General features: G+C 33.2%; 1 protein-coding gene across 2 annotated transcripts in view; it reads right to left on the bottom strand.

The window, feature by feature from the left end:
* Nucleotides 1–1,645: 1,645 nt before the first annotated feature.
* LOC124352714 overlaps nt 1,646–16,364 on the bottom strand; it is a 30,555-nt gene continuing 15,836 nt past the window's right edge. Inside the window, exons 4-7 of one of the 2 annotated variants that reach the window (XM_046802340.1) lie at nt 6,278–6,450; nt 5,835–5,858; nt 5,380–5,459; nt 1,646–1,976 (exon numbers count right to left, since the gene is read on the bottom strand). In XM_046802340.1, coding sequence (XP_046658296.1) covers nt 5,392–5,459; nt 5,835–5,858; nt 6,278–6,450 — 265 coding nt within the window. In that variant the 3' untranslated portion in view covers nt 1,646–1,976; nt 5,380–5,391. The remainder of the gene's footprint in view (nt 1,977–5,379; nt 5,460–5,834; nt 5,859–6,277; nt 6,451–16,364) is intronic. The other variant, XM_046802341.1, reaches the window with a different exon arrangement.

The raw sequence follows: 16,364 nt of genomic DNA, 5'->3' as shown, positions 1-16,364 counted from the left end.
AAGAACAGACACTTAAGTTGTGTTTGTGAATTTAACACGTATAACAATGGCTTACTTATGCTAATATACAAAATTTTAAAACAATTGAAAAAACAAAATATTTTAGTTACGAATTTAAAAATACGTTATCAATGACATTTTAATACGAAATACTTTATATCCAAGCGAAGCTTAAAGATACAACACCTAAAGCTAATTTCATAAAAATTATAGAATAACTTGGTAGTAAATCGTGATAACTCATTGTAATTCATTTAAGGTATGGTATTTATTTAAAAAAACATTTTATAGTAAATATGTATATTATTTACTAAATTTCAAACACTTGTATTTTAAAATAAATAAAAATAATGCTTTTATCAATCACAATTTAATTTATAAATACAACACTGCTTGTACGCATACGTTGCTTATATGAATATCAGTACTTTTAACTTAATGTAGAAAGGCTATCAACGGAATAATTAGTTGAAACTGCACGTCTTTTTGTGAAGAATACGTAACCATAAATTTTGTCGATTTTAAAAGTATCATAAACATTACTTTTCTATTTATTAAATATAAATATATGACATGTAAAGATTAAAGTGCTTCAATTTATAAGTATTAAAAAACTGTCAGCTAACTAACTATAGATTCTTCTGGTGGAGTCATAATCCTGTAAAACAAGTAAATTAATAAAAATGACTTTTTAAACAAGTACAGAATTTTGTGCACCATAAAACAAAGAACGCAGCAAGACGATGTTTAGTTTAATAGAAATTGTTTAGTGTAATTAATCATTCTACAAGGCCATCTTAACCGTTTGAAGAAAGGAAATAAAATAAATTCTAGTATTGTAAAACGCAAATGATTTGTACAGCTTTAAATTCAGAAGGTTCATTCGAAAACGGATCTTGACATGTAAAGAAGTACTATCTTGCGTGGAAATGATAATTTATTACAAGTACATAAAATCCATTATTATAAACTGCACTAAGTCAATACTGTAAATAATTATGTAAATACTCTTTCAGACAATTGTGCGTGAATTAGATAGCCATCAGACAGCTTACACCAAAGAAAACGGTACGTACATTAGAATTTTAAATAAACAGGTTCCCTTTCTCTGGGCCATACTTGTAGTTTTACCTAATTGGAAAAAATAGACATATCTACTGGTTTAAGAAGATTCCTTGGTTATGTGACTTACACACGATATGTTTATTTATTTTAAGGGTTTATCAAAATAGCTGCCAATGGAATTAAGAAAATTTTGTAATTTTGTAAAACCAACTATAGAACAATTAAAAAAAAGTATATAAATGAGCCATATTGTATTACAATATTACTTTAAATTATTGTTAATCGAAATTAGCGTGTCACATATTGCAACATAAAGTAGTGTTTCATGTAAAAATATAATTTTTATAAGGAAAGAAAAAACTAATAGTGAACAGAAATATGATTATACAATTTATTGTTCATATTTTTTACTGATTCAAAAAACGACAATTTAGATAAATAAACCAAGTACATCCCGCTATTGAAAGAAATTTAACCCAACAGAACAAAACTAATCATAACTAATGTACAAAACAACACTTATTGCATGTAATAATAGCTGTCAGGATAGTTGTAAAACTGCAAATAAATGATCACACTATAGAATTATTCATTCTTTAATAAAGTAATTACTTAAAAGTTATTTGCAAATTTTTTATAAACGGATTCTTGAAGTAAAATGTACAATGGTAAATGTAATAATTTATTTTTCTCACAAGTTATTTAATAGTGCTAAGAAATATAGGAAGACATAATGAACTAGTATACAATGTATAAATAACCGGAAAATTTACACAAAATATGTTAACTATATATACAACGTCAATGAGTGTTCTTGGCTTCCAAGCACCACCAGATAGGAACCACAAGTTCTTCAGACTAATCCTGGAACGGCTGTTTCATAAATTGTGCATTTGAATCTCTGAAACAAACTATATCCATGTTTTAAGAAAATATGTAAGTGTGTTTTAATGCACACGAATAATAAAATCGTACTGCTCACCGTTATTCATCCTGACTCTCTGGGTTCATGATACTTACGGTTAGATATAATACAAATTTGTATGAGAAAATTTTAAATTATTTACATTTTTAAATATACAGATATAAAAACTTCAGCATGCGGCTCTATTCTTAATAATAACAATAACTGTATTCCAACAATACAGCGAATGCACTGGGGCGTCTGCCGTAGGCAACGTGTCAACTGTTTTCTTTGTAACACCATACTACGGTAAAATTTATAATACAGCAAAAATTAAATGTGAAATAAATTAAAAACTAAAAGTTCTTAAACACTGACATTTTAATAAATAACTAGTTTTTACTTATTTCGGGTAGCTGTGATTTACACAGCTATCCAATGAAACTGGTATTTATAAAATTAACTTTATATTGTGATATTTTATGTCAATAACAGACCAATTAAAAATTATAGATTTCTAATTCTGGGCATTTTCCGAATTCAACGAGGTTGAGCTTGTTCTATTGCAGGAGGCCACGTCATCTATGACAATGTTCCAGTATTGCTAAGAAAGTTTGCTAATGGAGACGTTTATCCCCGATATAAGCTCACATTTTGACTCAGTTTGGACCATGCACTTTCGGAATTCACTTAACTTAAATTAGAATACCTAATTTGGATCACTGCCTCATCTTCCTCACATCTGCTTACATATGGGTAAAAATTCCATTAAATATGACTTCTGTGTTTTCATGTACTTTGCTTAAACTTGATAGTAAAGACAATACTAAGTTATGACCACTTTTGATGACTTGTTACTGAGCTACAGTATTATTAAAGTGACAACAAAATATAGACACCTGACGCTTCTATTGTAACACTTCACTGCGTGTAACAATAACCAGCCGTGTACCATAAGTGTACCGTAACAGGTTTTAAAATATTTGGTGCAATGAAATAGTGGTAAAATAATGTTAAATGCGGTTTACAGCGGCAGTTCATTTGGGAGGAATAATAGTGTTTGAGCCACTTACGTAGCTAATGCACTTAGGTTATACACTACTAATTGACAGTACAATATCACAAATATGGCTCGTACCATCATTTTAATGCAGATTAACTTGGCCTAGGTTTTGGATGGGGAGCCCATAACCCATGGCGTTTGGCCAGGATTGCACCAATCGTTTTCTCGTCTCATATTTTATATCCATCGCTAGCCCAGGCTTTGGCTTAGTTCGGACTGGATAATTTCTGGCCTTTCTTTGGTTTGCCTGCTACCACCTTTACTTATTACGCTCCATTTAACGTCACAACCCCAGAAAAACCGTCCTGTTTGTTTTTTTCGTGATTCACAAAGTCGGTTAAACCAGAAATACGAAAAAAATAAATATTATAAAATTCTGCCTCGTTACAAACCACAACGATAACTGCATTCTTAAACAAGGATGTACCACCAACCGTTCCACTCTAGTTCACTACACTACACATCTCTAAACCCGGTTACATACCACAGGCGGAACCTTCGCAGAAGTGTAATAAACAATTCCCCGAACTGTCTAGGCAAAGAGATAGATGGTGTAGTAACATTCGTTTTATATAAAGTTTCTCATAGTTATTTTGCAACAGATCTATAAATTATTAGTAATTAGAATCCTAAAAATGCGTTGTATGCACACTCGTATGTATCAGCTAAATGATAATACATTACATGTGAAAAATATATAAATTTCATTTCACCACAGCACCCAAATTATATCATTCCAAAATCATCCTTGAAAGTTAAATCGTATCTTAGTTGAACTTCAGGAGTATCCTCGCTATAAAAGCGATTGTACGTAGAATGTTGAATTTAATTTCAGGTACCTCCTTTGGTTAATTGACTTTTAGAATGCTCCAGCATATCTGCACTATTTTTTGCTGCTTTAAAGCTGATAAAGTTACCAATTCAAACGAGAAAGTGTTTGACAGTATAATATTCTGATATTTATAAAATCCAAAGAAAATCAATACCCTGGATTCACAATTCCTAAGCCAATAGACAAATTTATTAGTTTTATTTTTAAGTTTGAAGTCTAAATTTGATATGTTATAATTGAATAGGTGAGTGGAAAAAGGGTGATATCCCAAGAAATGCGAAATTGAGCTGAGATAGCAGAATTGTTGAGGTTTCAAAACGCACCTATTGAGCATATAAAGGATAATGTTCTTATATTCTTTGTTATAGTAACATGGTCATGAATTATAAGTTGAATGGAAGAGGACCACTCTAGACCGGTCTTGGAATTTTATCCTTCTTTCACTCAACTGTTTATCGCGTGCCGTTTTGAAACACTGAGTGCATTGGAATATTGCCCTTTTTACGATCAGTTCGAAATGGGTTTCTTTCTAATTCCATTTATTAACGTTTGAATACTAGTATGTTACAGGAAGTATGACACCATTAAGCGTGAAGTCAAAAATATGATCGTATACACATACCTCATCAGTACATAGAAATAATTTGTATTGCAAAGAAGTCTGCACCTTGTCGTATTGTAACTCATGTTCCAATTGAAGATATTCTTGAAGTAAAAAATTATAAAAATGAAGAAGATTAAATGAAAAACACTGTACTAATATAAATTAAAATAAATGTACCATTAAAATTCTTTTTATAACCATTAAAATTATTATTTACACTTTATCTATGTTTACTACTATTGAATGGAAAAATGATAATATTCCAACATACAATAAAATAGAAAAAAGTCTTAGTCGTTAACTATTAAAAATAAACAACTATCTTGTGTATGAAGTTAAGGCCAGTGAGTTAAATTACAAATCGTCTATACTGAGGGTTTTATTTTAATTAACAATGTAAGAAATATACAGTTATTTTAACACGGGATTTGGTTTTACATTCTTTTTTTCCACTCACTCATTCAATTATGAAAAATTATACTATTAAATACATACATAATAAAATTTAAAAAATATTTTGTATTTTTGACTCGTAAGTATTAGACCCTCATTTTGCGTGTAATTAGTGTTATTAATAACATTTAATTTGACAAATTTATCTGAACTTAATAGTCTTTGCTTAGATGTATTATTATTAATTTACAATGGTGTTCTGGTGAAAGGATTTGAATATATTTAAAATTAAAAATAATATTATGGAATTTTATATTTTTAATTTAAACGTCTTTGCATTAATTAAACATAAAATTTTAAATTATACATGAAATGTATTACAAGTTCAATTCTTAGTGTTCGAAATGGGTATTAAAAAAATTATAAATAGTTTATTTTGTAATACACAATTACGTAATATTTTATCTCTAACATTAATACTTAAATTCGAACTCAAGGTATAAGAATATTTTCATTACCATTATTCACTGCTAATGGTAGATAAACAGCACCAGAATGAGTAACCACGTTGTCATGGTCTCCTTCATAAGACTGCTGTCTGCAAACAGTAGCATACGAACAATAACTTAAATAACAGATATATAAGTAACTAAAACAAAAATACATATATAGTAACTAGCTTTATCACTTTATAGAAACATTTATTGTCTCTCTACTTTTTCCGTTTTATTATATATCAATACTCTTGGACGATTATTCTTTGTTAATTACCCTTTCTAGTCAAAAGGATACATTTTCAAATGTAGCCCTGTATTTAATCGTAAACATTTCAATGAAAACATGTTTCTTTTATTACCTAATCAGCAAATAATTTCATAGGTGTTTCAAATTCATACCTCCTTTAATAACATGAAGAGGTTTCTTAAATTAACTATTTTATATATTTAATTTAAAGGGATGAGCATTAACCTACCTGAGTGATAACTTGTTATACTGCCTGAAACAAATAAATGTTAGTCAATTTTAAAATTTTAAATTTTCGTTAACAATGATATGTGTTAATACGTAAACAACAAAATACTTTATTTGTAAAAATATATTTAACGCATAATATGAGGTTACTAGTAATTCAGAAATAACACTTTCTGTTTAATCTCATTGTACCACACAAAATTGTTCTGTAGGAGAAAATAAATAATAAATACCTGGTGCTATATAGTGGCTATGTTTAAAGAGAACTGTTACAGTCAACACGTACTCAAGTAGCAGACTAGCATGCTGCGCAGTTGCGCCGGCAGTACTCTGTGGTGGGGATGCAGATCTCACAGATAAAGATGGTAGGGGAGCGCAGGTCACTGTCCCGGAACTAATGAATATAGTGGCTATATAAAGAGAACTATTACAGTCAAGACGTACCCGGGTAGTAGACTAGCCGCTTACGCCGGCAGTACTCTGTGGTGGGGATGCAGATCTCACAGATAAAGATGGTAGGGGAGTGCAGGTCATTGTCCCGGAACACCATATTGGCCGATATGTCGTAATGTCCTGTCCTGGAACTGGTCTCTATCGTTATTCCTTGTAGTGGCTTACTGCGAACAACAGTAAATACTGTTAAGAAATTATTGTAAAAATATATAAATATTCATACATATGAAAAGTTGATCCTTGAGACAAAAAATAACAAAACCCGAAACATAAAAGTTGCTGCAGTTCGTCAATACTTTTAAATCATTATAATTTTCATAATCGACTATGTTTATCAAAGCATTTTCTGCAACTTTTATCCATTGTGGCACTATCACTGATACAGCAACCTATTTGTGAAATAAGTACTGTGACGAATATAGGTTACAACAGTTTCATTCTTTTTCATGCATAATAACTCTTAAGTCAAAAGACTTTTGGGGGAACTAAAAATAATTTAAAGTAATATTTAGTAAATACACTTAAATTATTTTACTTATGGGACGTGGCTTATGGATACCAAAGGTTTTACTGTCAAGGGCCTCCACAAATCAATATTTGTATTAAAAATATTAAAAATTAAACTAAGATACCAAAGACAAATATGTAAATAAAAATTTAAATGTTTTAGATAATATGAAAAAATTATACAGTTTAGTTGCTCCTTTATAGGAAAGTTAACCTGAGATACACAGGGTATTCCAGACGACCCGTCCAATATTTACACAAAGAGAACGGTAAGACCTGGAACCACGAAAAATGACAAACACGCTAAATAAGCTATCATCGGCTGCCTAATTATTAGTGTTAATTGTTTTAATTTAGAGTTCCTGAACTGGTGGGTTCATGATGCTGAATCTAGATAAGTTAAAATGTAAACATATGTTAACAATACATGATTAAAAAATTTCGGATGTTGGTATAGTTCTGATTGGTTTAATTTATTACTCAAATTAAAAATTCAAACAACAGAGGTGCAATGAGTGCAATGCAGATTATTAAAATGTTTAGGTAAAACCCTCTACTTTAAAATTTCTACTTTGGATTAACTAAAATATTTCAAAGGTGTTATACATAAAATTAAGGGTATAATCAATTTCAAAAAACATTTACATTTAATGTTTTACCACATCTATAACAGATTCAAAGTTGCGAACAAAAAGTATATTTTTCAGATTTATTCACTCTACAGAAATTATCTCGCCTATATAAGCCTTAGAACTCTATAGACCCCTATCCTTTTTGGTGCTTTTCTTTAAAACGTCTTCAAGGCGAAAATCCGGGGTCTAGAACTTCCTGGATTTTAAAGAGTCCCAAATGTTAGGGTCTTCTGATTTCTCGTAGGTCTTAGCATCGGCAAGGTAGTCACTAAAATATCTCGGATTCAAAGGTCTGTCATCGTATAGGAATGTCTATCTCTGGGAACTAACAACCTCTAATGAGATTCGGCCATCGGCAGTTCCCAATAACTAGAAGTTTTCACACTTTAGTTATCGGGCTTTTAGGATTCAGAAACTATGGGGCTGGCCGTGTCTGGGAAATGAACTGTCATCCTATAAACAGTTATATATAAACTGTTATAGTAGGATACAGTCATTGGCAATTCCCAATAACTAGAAGACTCCAACCTCTAAGGGCTTTGGGTTAGAAATCTTAGTGATTCTAGATTCTAGAAGCTCTCGTCCTCTGAATATTCTCTGCATTCGGCATCGTCCTGCATTTTAAAACTCCAAATCCTTTATATGGATAAAGAACACTTTATCATACATTTATAATATGTGTATTATAAATGTGTCTAAAACAGACTCAATGCAAGCTTAGATGTTTAGTATTGCAAAACATTAAATGAAAATAAAATTATGCCTGCGTTACGTAATCACAAAATTAAATTACCATCATTAACGTCTATGATATTATAACTCCCAGTACACCAATACATGTTCAATAATAACACCTCAATAAGACTCATTACAATTCCCTACACTGCATTAATTTCAGTTCAGTCCTAATGATGCCACCAACAACGTTATGTGTGATTTCATTTATTCAATAAATTAGATTATCTCCATTTCAGACTGTTTATAAACTATTACTATTACCTTTCAAATGATTTGAAATATTGGTAGGATTTTGTAAATTTAAAATAGCTATATTTTTATTGTCGTTAGTAAGTTATGGAGGTGATATGAATTACAAACAAATATATTTGTTGTAAATTTATTATTTCGTTATTACCTCGTTTTACTCATTCGGACGGCATTGATTCTGAAAATATCTTAATTTATTTATATTGTTAAGGTTCAATTTAAGGCGACACCATATATATTTATATACTGTATATGTACGTATTTTAAAGCGAATTTGAATGGATGATGTATGTGATATAGGTTAATTCAGTACACAATACGTAGTAGCTGATCAGTATATATACGATTAAAAGGTCCTTATTATTAATACATTATCTAATAAACAATGACAATCACAATCCTTACAGTTAAACTGAACGACGTGGATTCCAGTGTTGGCAATATTTCTTGTGTTAGCCATTGCTTTCTATTCAGATGCATTATGGAAGATTGAGTCTTGTTATTGTCTAGATTATCTTGTTATATAGAGAAAGGATTAAGAAACATCGAGATTACTTTAGCTGGATTAAAAATAATATTTGTACGTATTACCATACATTATCTTTTTATCATACATTGTACATTTCCAAGTTTTAAACTTTTAAGCTGAAAACCATTAGACAAAGTAACATATACTCAAATTTAGTTCAGTTATTTGTACTACCTTAAAATTATTATTATATAATATTTGGGGATCCCTCGTCACAATCTTCAAAAAGGACAAATATTTTGTACAACAATCTTGAAATAAGTTTAAATAAAACTATTAAAATGGTCGCGGGACGAGTCTATCAATCCCGTGAAATTATTTCTAATGAAGTAAGAAAATCGGCCACTTAAGCGTGCGATTAGGAGGAATAGTTCTCACACAACGTTATCCCGAAGTAGTGCAGTTTCAAGTCATCTACTATAACATATTCCAGCCTGGATTATTTTAACTGCCCTAAAAATTTCAAAACGCAGTGATTGTAGATTAAGATAAGACTGACACTCTTAATTAGTCTACAGCTTGATATTCAAATATTAATTATATAAGAAGCCAATTATTGCTGAAATGCCAACATAAAACACGGTACGCAAGTTTATTTTCCCATTCATGATTCTTAATATACATTACCAAAACTCGACGTTTTTTGTTGTAAATGCCTCTGTTGTTGTGATACATTGGTTTATAATATTTTTTGTAGGGGTTTTTATTACTCCACCCCTAACTTCCAGTACTTAATTACAATCAGTAGTTCGCATTATTTTATTCATTTTGATATATGACAACCCTAGTTTATGACTACATATACTCAGAGGGATACGTGTGTACGTCGTTACATACGCATAATGTTAAACTCGACTTCTACGCATCTTAATTAGGATAATAACCCTTTAAATCCATGAAGCCTGAATAAGCTTTATAACGTAATGGTCTCCGCGATTAGATCCATTCGTATGAAAGACGACGTCGTGTCGGCATCTAGAGACAAAATGATCTGAGAGTCCACATATTTCTCCATAGCATTTGAATAGAAATAGAAAACTCAACAGTATTCTAAAACTAAATACAAAGGGAAAATTTTCTCTCAAATATATGGATATTATAAAGGATTGTACTACTATAACAGCACGTCTACAGATCATACTCTTTCAATAACGTTCTTCCTCTAATGTAAGTAGAATATGTTATTTAGATATATGATTAAATACGAGTATTATTAATATTGTACAGATTTTTCAACAGAATGCACTTTGATGTTCTTAAGAACGTATTAAACTGGTTCCTTTAATGCAATCATTTGTTGTGAGTTCGACAGTAACTGAAAAGTGTTAAAATATAGAACTAGTTTTACCAGAACCACGCAATATTTCTACATATTGTACATATTACATATTAGTAGATTAACTAATAATGTACGGTTAAATCCATATGGCCCATAACGAAGTAAACTTGTGCTAACCGCTCTTGTGCTACTCATATGGTTTATAAATATTCTGCGTTGAGTGGATATAATCCTGCTCAATCGGCAAAGCACTCATAAAGTAATTGAGCCTGGACTGGTCTTGGAAGTACTGCACAGTGTTCCATACAATGGAATTGTAAGATTGTAACATGTTACTTTTTTTTTACATACAAAATTAAATTTAAATTAAAAATATTCATTAGTAAAATTGGTAAAATTAGAACAGACAATTTTTTTAATATTACGAATAAACGACTTCGGTTTTAGAATTATCATTAAAAGGAGCGAAATAATTATTTTATGACGATGAGTCAGACGCTATCTGGCAGGTCCGTGCCCGCACGGATATCGCCGCTTCCCCTCCGATCACGGCGAGAGGAGAAGGCTTCCCCCACCCCTGGAGGAAGCCTTGACGGCCGATTGAAGACACAAGAGAGACAGCCAGTGACCGCGACACCGCCGACGACCGCTGCTCACCACTACTACTTCGACTTCGACCCCTTCCCCCGACCCCGCTCGCTGAACGACTACATCGCGACTCGACCCCGCCGCCGATATCCAGCACCAGGTAAGGAAGAACGACCCTGTTCCTTACTAAAGTGTTTTATCTCCGCCATCAACAATTCTTCCAAATTTTTTTTATGTGAAACAGAAATTTTAATATTTTATTTGTCATTTATGAAAATTAATCGATCTGAAATATATTAGTAATGTTTGATGGTTATAGATTTATCTTGATAAGATAATTGTTTGATTTTAAATATACTCTTAATAATTTATTTGATATTTAAAGGTATCAATAAATTTAAATAGAATATATTTGACTTTCTAAATTTACTCAAACTTTAATTACTTTTTCAACTAGAATTACTAAAGTTATTCTTTTCTTCAATTTAACTTATATTTTGAATTCCAATTACTCAGATTATTTTTTTTTGTCATTTCGACTAAATTTTAATTACTGTGTTAAAATTTTCCTTTCTAAAATTTTTTAGATCTCGCATTTCTTTTCCTGGCGATCGATCTGACACCTCATCCCGAGTTTCCTTTACGAACTTTCCTACCAATTATCTCCTACCCGGAAAAAATTATAACAGTCGGGACTCGCCTTACCACTGCTTTCTTTCCGGCGATAGTACTGGCATCCTATACCCACGACTTCCTTTTATAAATACTTTCTTCCCACCGACCCCGTCCTCATAAACTAAATCTTATGTTCAATCGATGTAAATTTTTATATTAGGTATAAAGTTTTCTCGACCATCATTCTGTTGTCTGATTATATCACATTTCTTGGCGAATCTCTAATCTCTACCGCGGAAAATATTTTTCTTTCTTATTGAAGTTCAATCTAAATTTTCATTTTATTAATTATTTATATTTTTGTAAGTGATTATCTTTATTTTTTTCCTTTATCTATTTCGGGACTCGCAACCCTTTCTTTTTATTTTTGCGAACGTCCTGACACCCTCACCCCGATAAACCTCCATCAAAATATTTATTTAACGATATTTTAGTTTATTTTTCTGGTGAACTGTGCAGATAGGGTGAGTGTTCAATTTTTTCTTTGATATTCATAGAGCCCTAATATTTATAGTAATTTAGCTTAGTAGCCTTATTGCATAGTTTAAATCATTTACCTTTATCTTAGCTTGCATATGGTAGGGTAATTCTGCATGGTGTGTTATAAGTGATTACTTTGTTTTTTTTTTATTTTCCAAAATTATATGCCTGAGAAAGTAAACTTGATATTTTTATTTTGGAAGCTATACACTTGCCTACAGAATAAATACAGCTTAGTATATTTTTATATTATACATTCATCTAGCTTTTGCATCCCGTAGAAATATTTTTTGTTAATGGTTAGTGCTTGCTTTATGTTATATAGTAGTTGCACTGTGATATTGGTGCATGGCTGGCTAATCCTTAATTTATAAGATTGTATATTTGCTATTGGTGTTATTTGAATATTTGCTTTTGTTTGCCATTGCTATTCATATTTTGCTTTGATTTTGTATTTTGCTTTCTACTAACCATCATTATTTAACCGATTAATTATTCCAACCCCGGGGCTCTTACAATAATTACTGTATACGACTCCCCGACCAAGTTATCAGTGGAGACTACTCAGCTTACTTGTAATTCCTCACTGACCGACGTATTAATAAACAATACAGTTTGTTTTCGAAAATCGAACTCGCTTGAACAATAACTTTCCTAGAACAAGAAATTTTATTTTTCTGAGCAAGATTATTTTTTTTTTATTTTTCACGTCTTCAAAATTTTATTGGATTTTGACGTGATGAAGTAAGCCCAACGTTATTTTGGAAGAATCAATTCCTTCCGCAGGGCCCTCTGATTCGACTCCTAACAATAAATAATAGTTATATGAAATTCTCGAACCCTGGAATTTTCTAACCCAGCTCGACTGGCTATCTGGCAAGTTGCGAATATTTTCGCTTGCCCCGAAAATAACATCGCAAAGTGGCGCCCGAACAACTGGGACTGTATATATACGTTAATTTTACGAACTTTACGATTTACTTTACACTTTTTTGTGAATATACTTTACAATTTACGACTAAAAATTGTTAAAATTTTACAACAACTTTTTCTTTTAGAAAATTTTATACGTACAAAATGAATGTTACTTATTGAACCTCTTTTTCCGGCCTTATCAAATTTTATTCTTTATGTATGTAAACGGAAATGATGGACAAGGGGACGCAAACAAACGAAAAACAACCACAACCACTACGACTTTAACTCGTAATTACGACACCACAGGCTTCTGGTGGTACAGTGCCAAAAATGAGTCCTCCTACAGTCGTAAACATCAGTCGCACCGATTACTACCACTACTACTGGCTACTATTACCGCCACCACTACTACTAGTACTACTTGCTACTACAATGGGCCTACCGATCCCTCCTACAACCATTCCCAATCCCCAAATTATGCTTCCTTCCCCTTCGGAGAATGATCCTCGTGTGGGCCTGGATTTATAAACTACAAAAGAACGACCTACAGGAAGAGTTAAGAAAATTTAATCTGAATCCGGATGGTAATGTGGCTGTGAACTACGAAAGCGACTTGTAACTTTTCTTAGGTCTGGAAAAACACCTCCTGAACCTCTTCCACTAAGAAACAGAATTATTGTCATACGGACAAAACCTCGCGACCAATGTAGTTTCCTCAGCATTAGGACCGATTAGTGCCTCTCATATTGATGGTCATATACAACATGGAGGAAGTTAGCATTCGAGAAATGTTAAAACCTCCCGCCTACAGCTAGTTTTAGACTAGTACAGGAACGATTAGCCCTTTTAATGCACGAAAAATCTGTAAATTCCATAGCCCCAACAAACACACAAGACATAACAACACCTCACCCGTTGAGAATCCGACAGCAAGATCCCTCACAGGTGATGAGTCTTGTGACCACCGAATTTTGGATTGGACAGTGACGCTAACATGGCAAGCAGGCCTACATCTGAACTTAGACATCCGGATATCTCTCATATCTGCCAATCAAGTTCGGAAATGGAATTTGAGATTCGATGGGGATGGAGACCCAGTCTCTTTCATTGAGCGTCTCAGTGAACTTGCCGAATCTTATGAAATACCTCCCGATCGGCTACTAAAAGCATTACCGGAACTTTTTAAGGGAAACGCTCTTTTCTGGTACCGAAATAATAAGTCATTTTGGACAAACTATGACGACTTTATAATCAGCTTCGAAGAGCAGTATCTTCATCCAGATTACCGACGTAACTTGGATGAGGAAATAACTCGAAGAACTCAGGGCGAGAGTGAGCCAATGCGAAAATTTATTGTAGCCCTTACGACTCTAATTCGACGACGTGGTGGCTTCTCTGTAAACCAAACACTAAACCGATTAATATTCAAACATGAGACCTGAATACAAATTAACGATCAGAAGGGAAAGTTTTCACTCGATTAGTGAATTAATTCATCTTGCCGAAGGTTATGAAAGTTTATTTGCGAGAGAAGAATAGTTACCGACCTCCTCCAAATCCGGCTCAATCCATGGTACCTGAGACAGCATACGACACAAAACGTAGAGTTTTTAAGTCATACCCAGTTCAGATGATAGATAAGCCAGAACTGTATCACGATAAACCCAAATATTTTACCGATAAACGAAGGTTCGAGCCCTCTACAACTGTCCCGACTAACACTACTCAGCCAAGGCATCTTACTACAGATACAACGACTGCCATTCCTATTTGTTGGAATTGCGAAACTAAAGGCCATAAATATCACCAGTGTCCTCTCCCTAAAACCATTCGCTGTTTTAACTGTAAGAAAGTAGGAGTTCGAACCGTCCAGTGTCCTTGCAGGCAGGGAAACATTTCCGGAGCCCGGAGCGTCAGAGGTGTCCCGGGACTCTGGGGGCAACAAATCACCTCAATCGAATGGCCCAAATGGCTCAACCAAATAAAAAGAATTAACAAAGCAGCTGTGCAGAAGTTAAATCGAACGATCCTAGACCATTTGTATCCATTAAGATTCAAGAAACTACCTTTTTGTGCACTGCTTGATACGGGATCGATGGTGACTATTATAGGGGAAAGAGTAGCTCATCATCTATTACAGTTAGGCGTTAGGCCTAAGAACGTAAATGTTAATGTTAATATGGCCGATAGCACATAAGCCAGATATCTCAGGCCTTCGAATTTGAACTGTTGAAATAGCCAATATTAGAACTAAGGTACGCGCCCTGTTTCTCTACCAGGCTTAACTACGCCAATGATTTTGGGTATGGACGTCATAACGCCTTTAAAAAACTGATCGATATCACTTCTCATGAAAGTACTGCAGAAACAGTGACTAGATGGCGATAGTTCAAAGACTATTTCATACTGATGCCGTTATGACACTAACAGAAGGAGAAAGTAAAAAACTTAAAGAATTTCTTGATTATCAGTTAAATTTGTTCGATGGTTTTATTGGTCGCACGACATTAGTGGAACATAAAATTCGCCTTAAAACTGATAAAACCCATTAAACAGAGGTATTATTATCGCAAACCCGGCAATGCAGGCGATCATTGACAAAGAAGTTGACAAGATGCTGGAGACAGGCATCATTGAACCATCATCTAGTCCTTGGAGCTCTCCACTAGTGCTGGTAAGAAATCGAATGGAAAAGTAAGGTGTTGCATCGACTTAAGGCGAGTTAATGCGGTCAGTGAGAAGGATGCATATCCCCTTCCCCAAATAAGTGCGATACTCGACAAACTGAGAAATGCTTGCTATATATCCACGATCGACCTAAAGGATGGCTATTGGCAGGTACCTCTCGAAGTTAAACAGTAGACCAATTACAGCTTTCACCGTTCCCGGCAGAGGGTTATTTCCAATTCAAGGTCATTGCCATTTGGCTTACACTCTGCTCCGGCTACCTTTCAGAGATTGCTAGACCAAGTGATAGGACCTGAGTTTGAGCCTTACGCTTTTGCCTATTTAGACGATTTGGTGCTGGTATCACGAAACTTTTGAAGAACATTTAAAACTTCTCAAAGAAGTGTTTGAACGCCTTAGAAATGCAGGATTATTACCCAACATGGAAAAATGTAACTTTTGTAAAAAGGAGTTGAAATACCTTGGCCACGTAATAAACGAGAAAGGAATCCAGACGGATCCAGAAAAGGTTAAATCAATTGTCGATTTTCCAGCACCTAAAACTGTAAAACAAGTACGGAGTTTCTTGGGACTTGCGTCTTGGTACAGACGATTTATCGAAAAAACTTTGCAAACATATCTAAGCCATTGACGAAACTCTTAAGAAAGGGAATAGATGGGAATGGACGGATTCTCAAGAACGAGCATTCAATTCCCTTAAAGCAAAACTTTCTACCGCACCGGTCTTAGCCTGCCCTGACTTCAACGAAACTTTTGTGGTCCACGTGGATGCCTCCAATGAAGGTTTAGGGGCTT

Source organism: Homalodisca vitripennis, chromosome 1 (assembly GCF_021130785.1).
Source record: "Homalodisca vitripennis isolate AUS2020 chromosome 1, UT_GWSS_2.1, whole genome shotgun sequence".
Taxonomy (NCBI): Eukaryota; Metazoa; Arthropoda; class Insecta; order Hemiptera; family Cicadellidae; genus Homalodisca; species Homalodisca vitripennis.
This window is presented reverse-complemented; position numbering and strand designations above follow the sequence as displayed.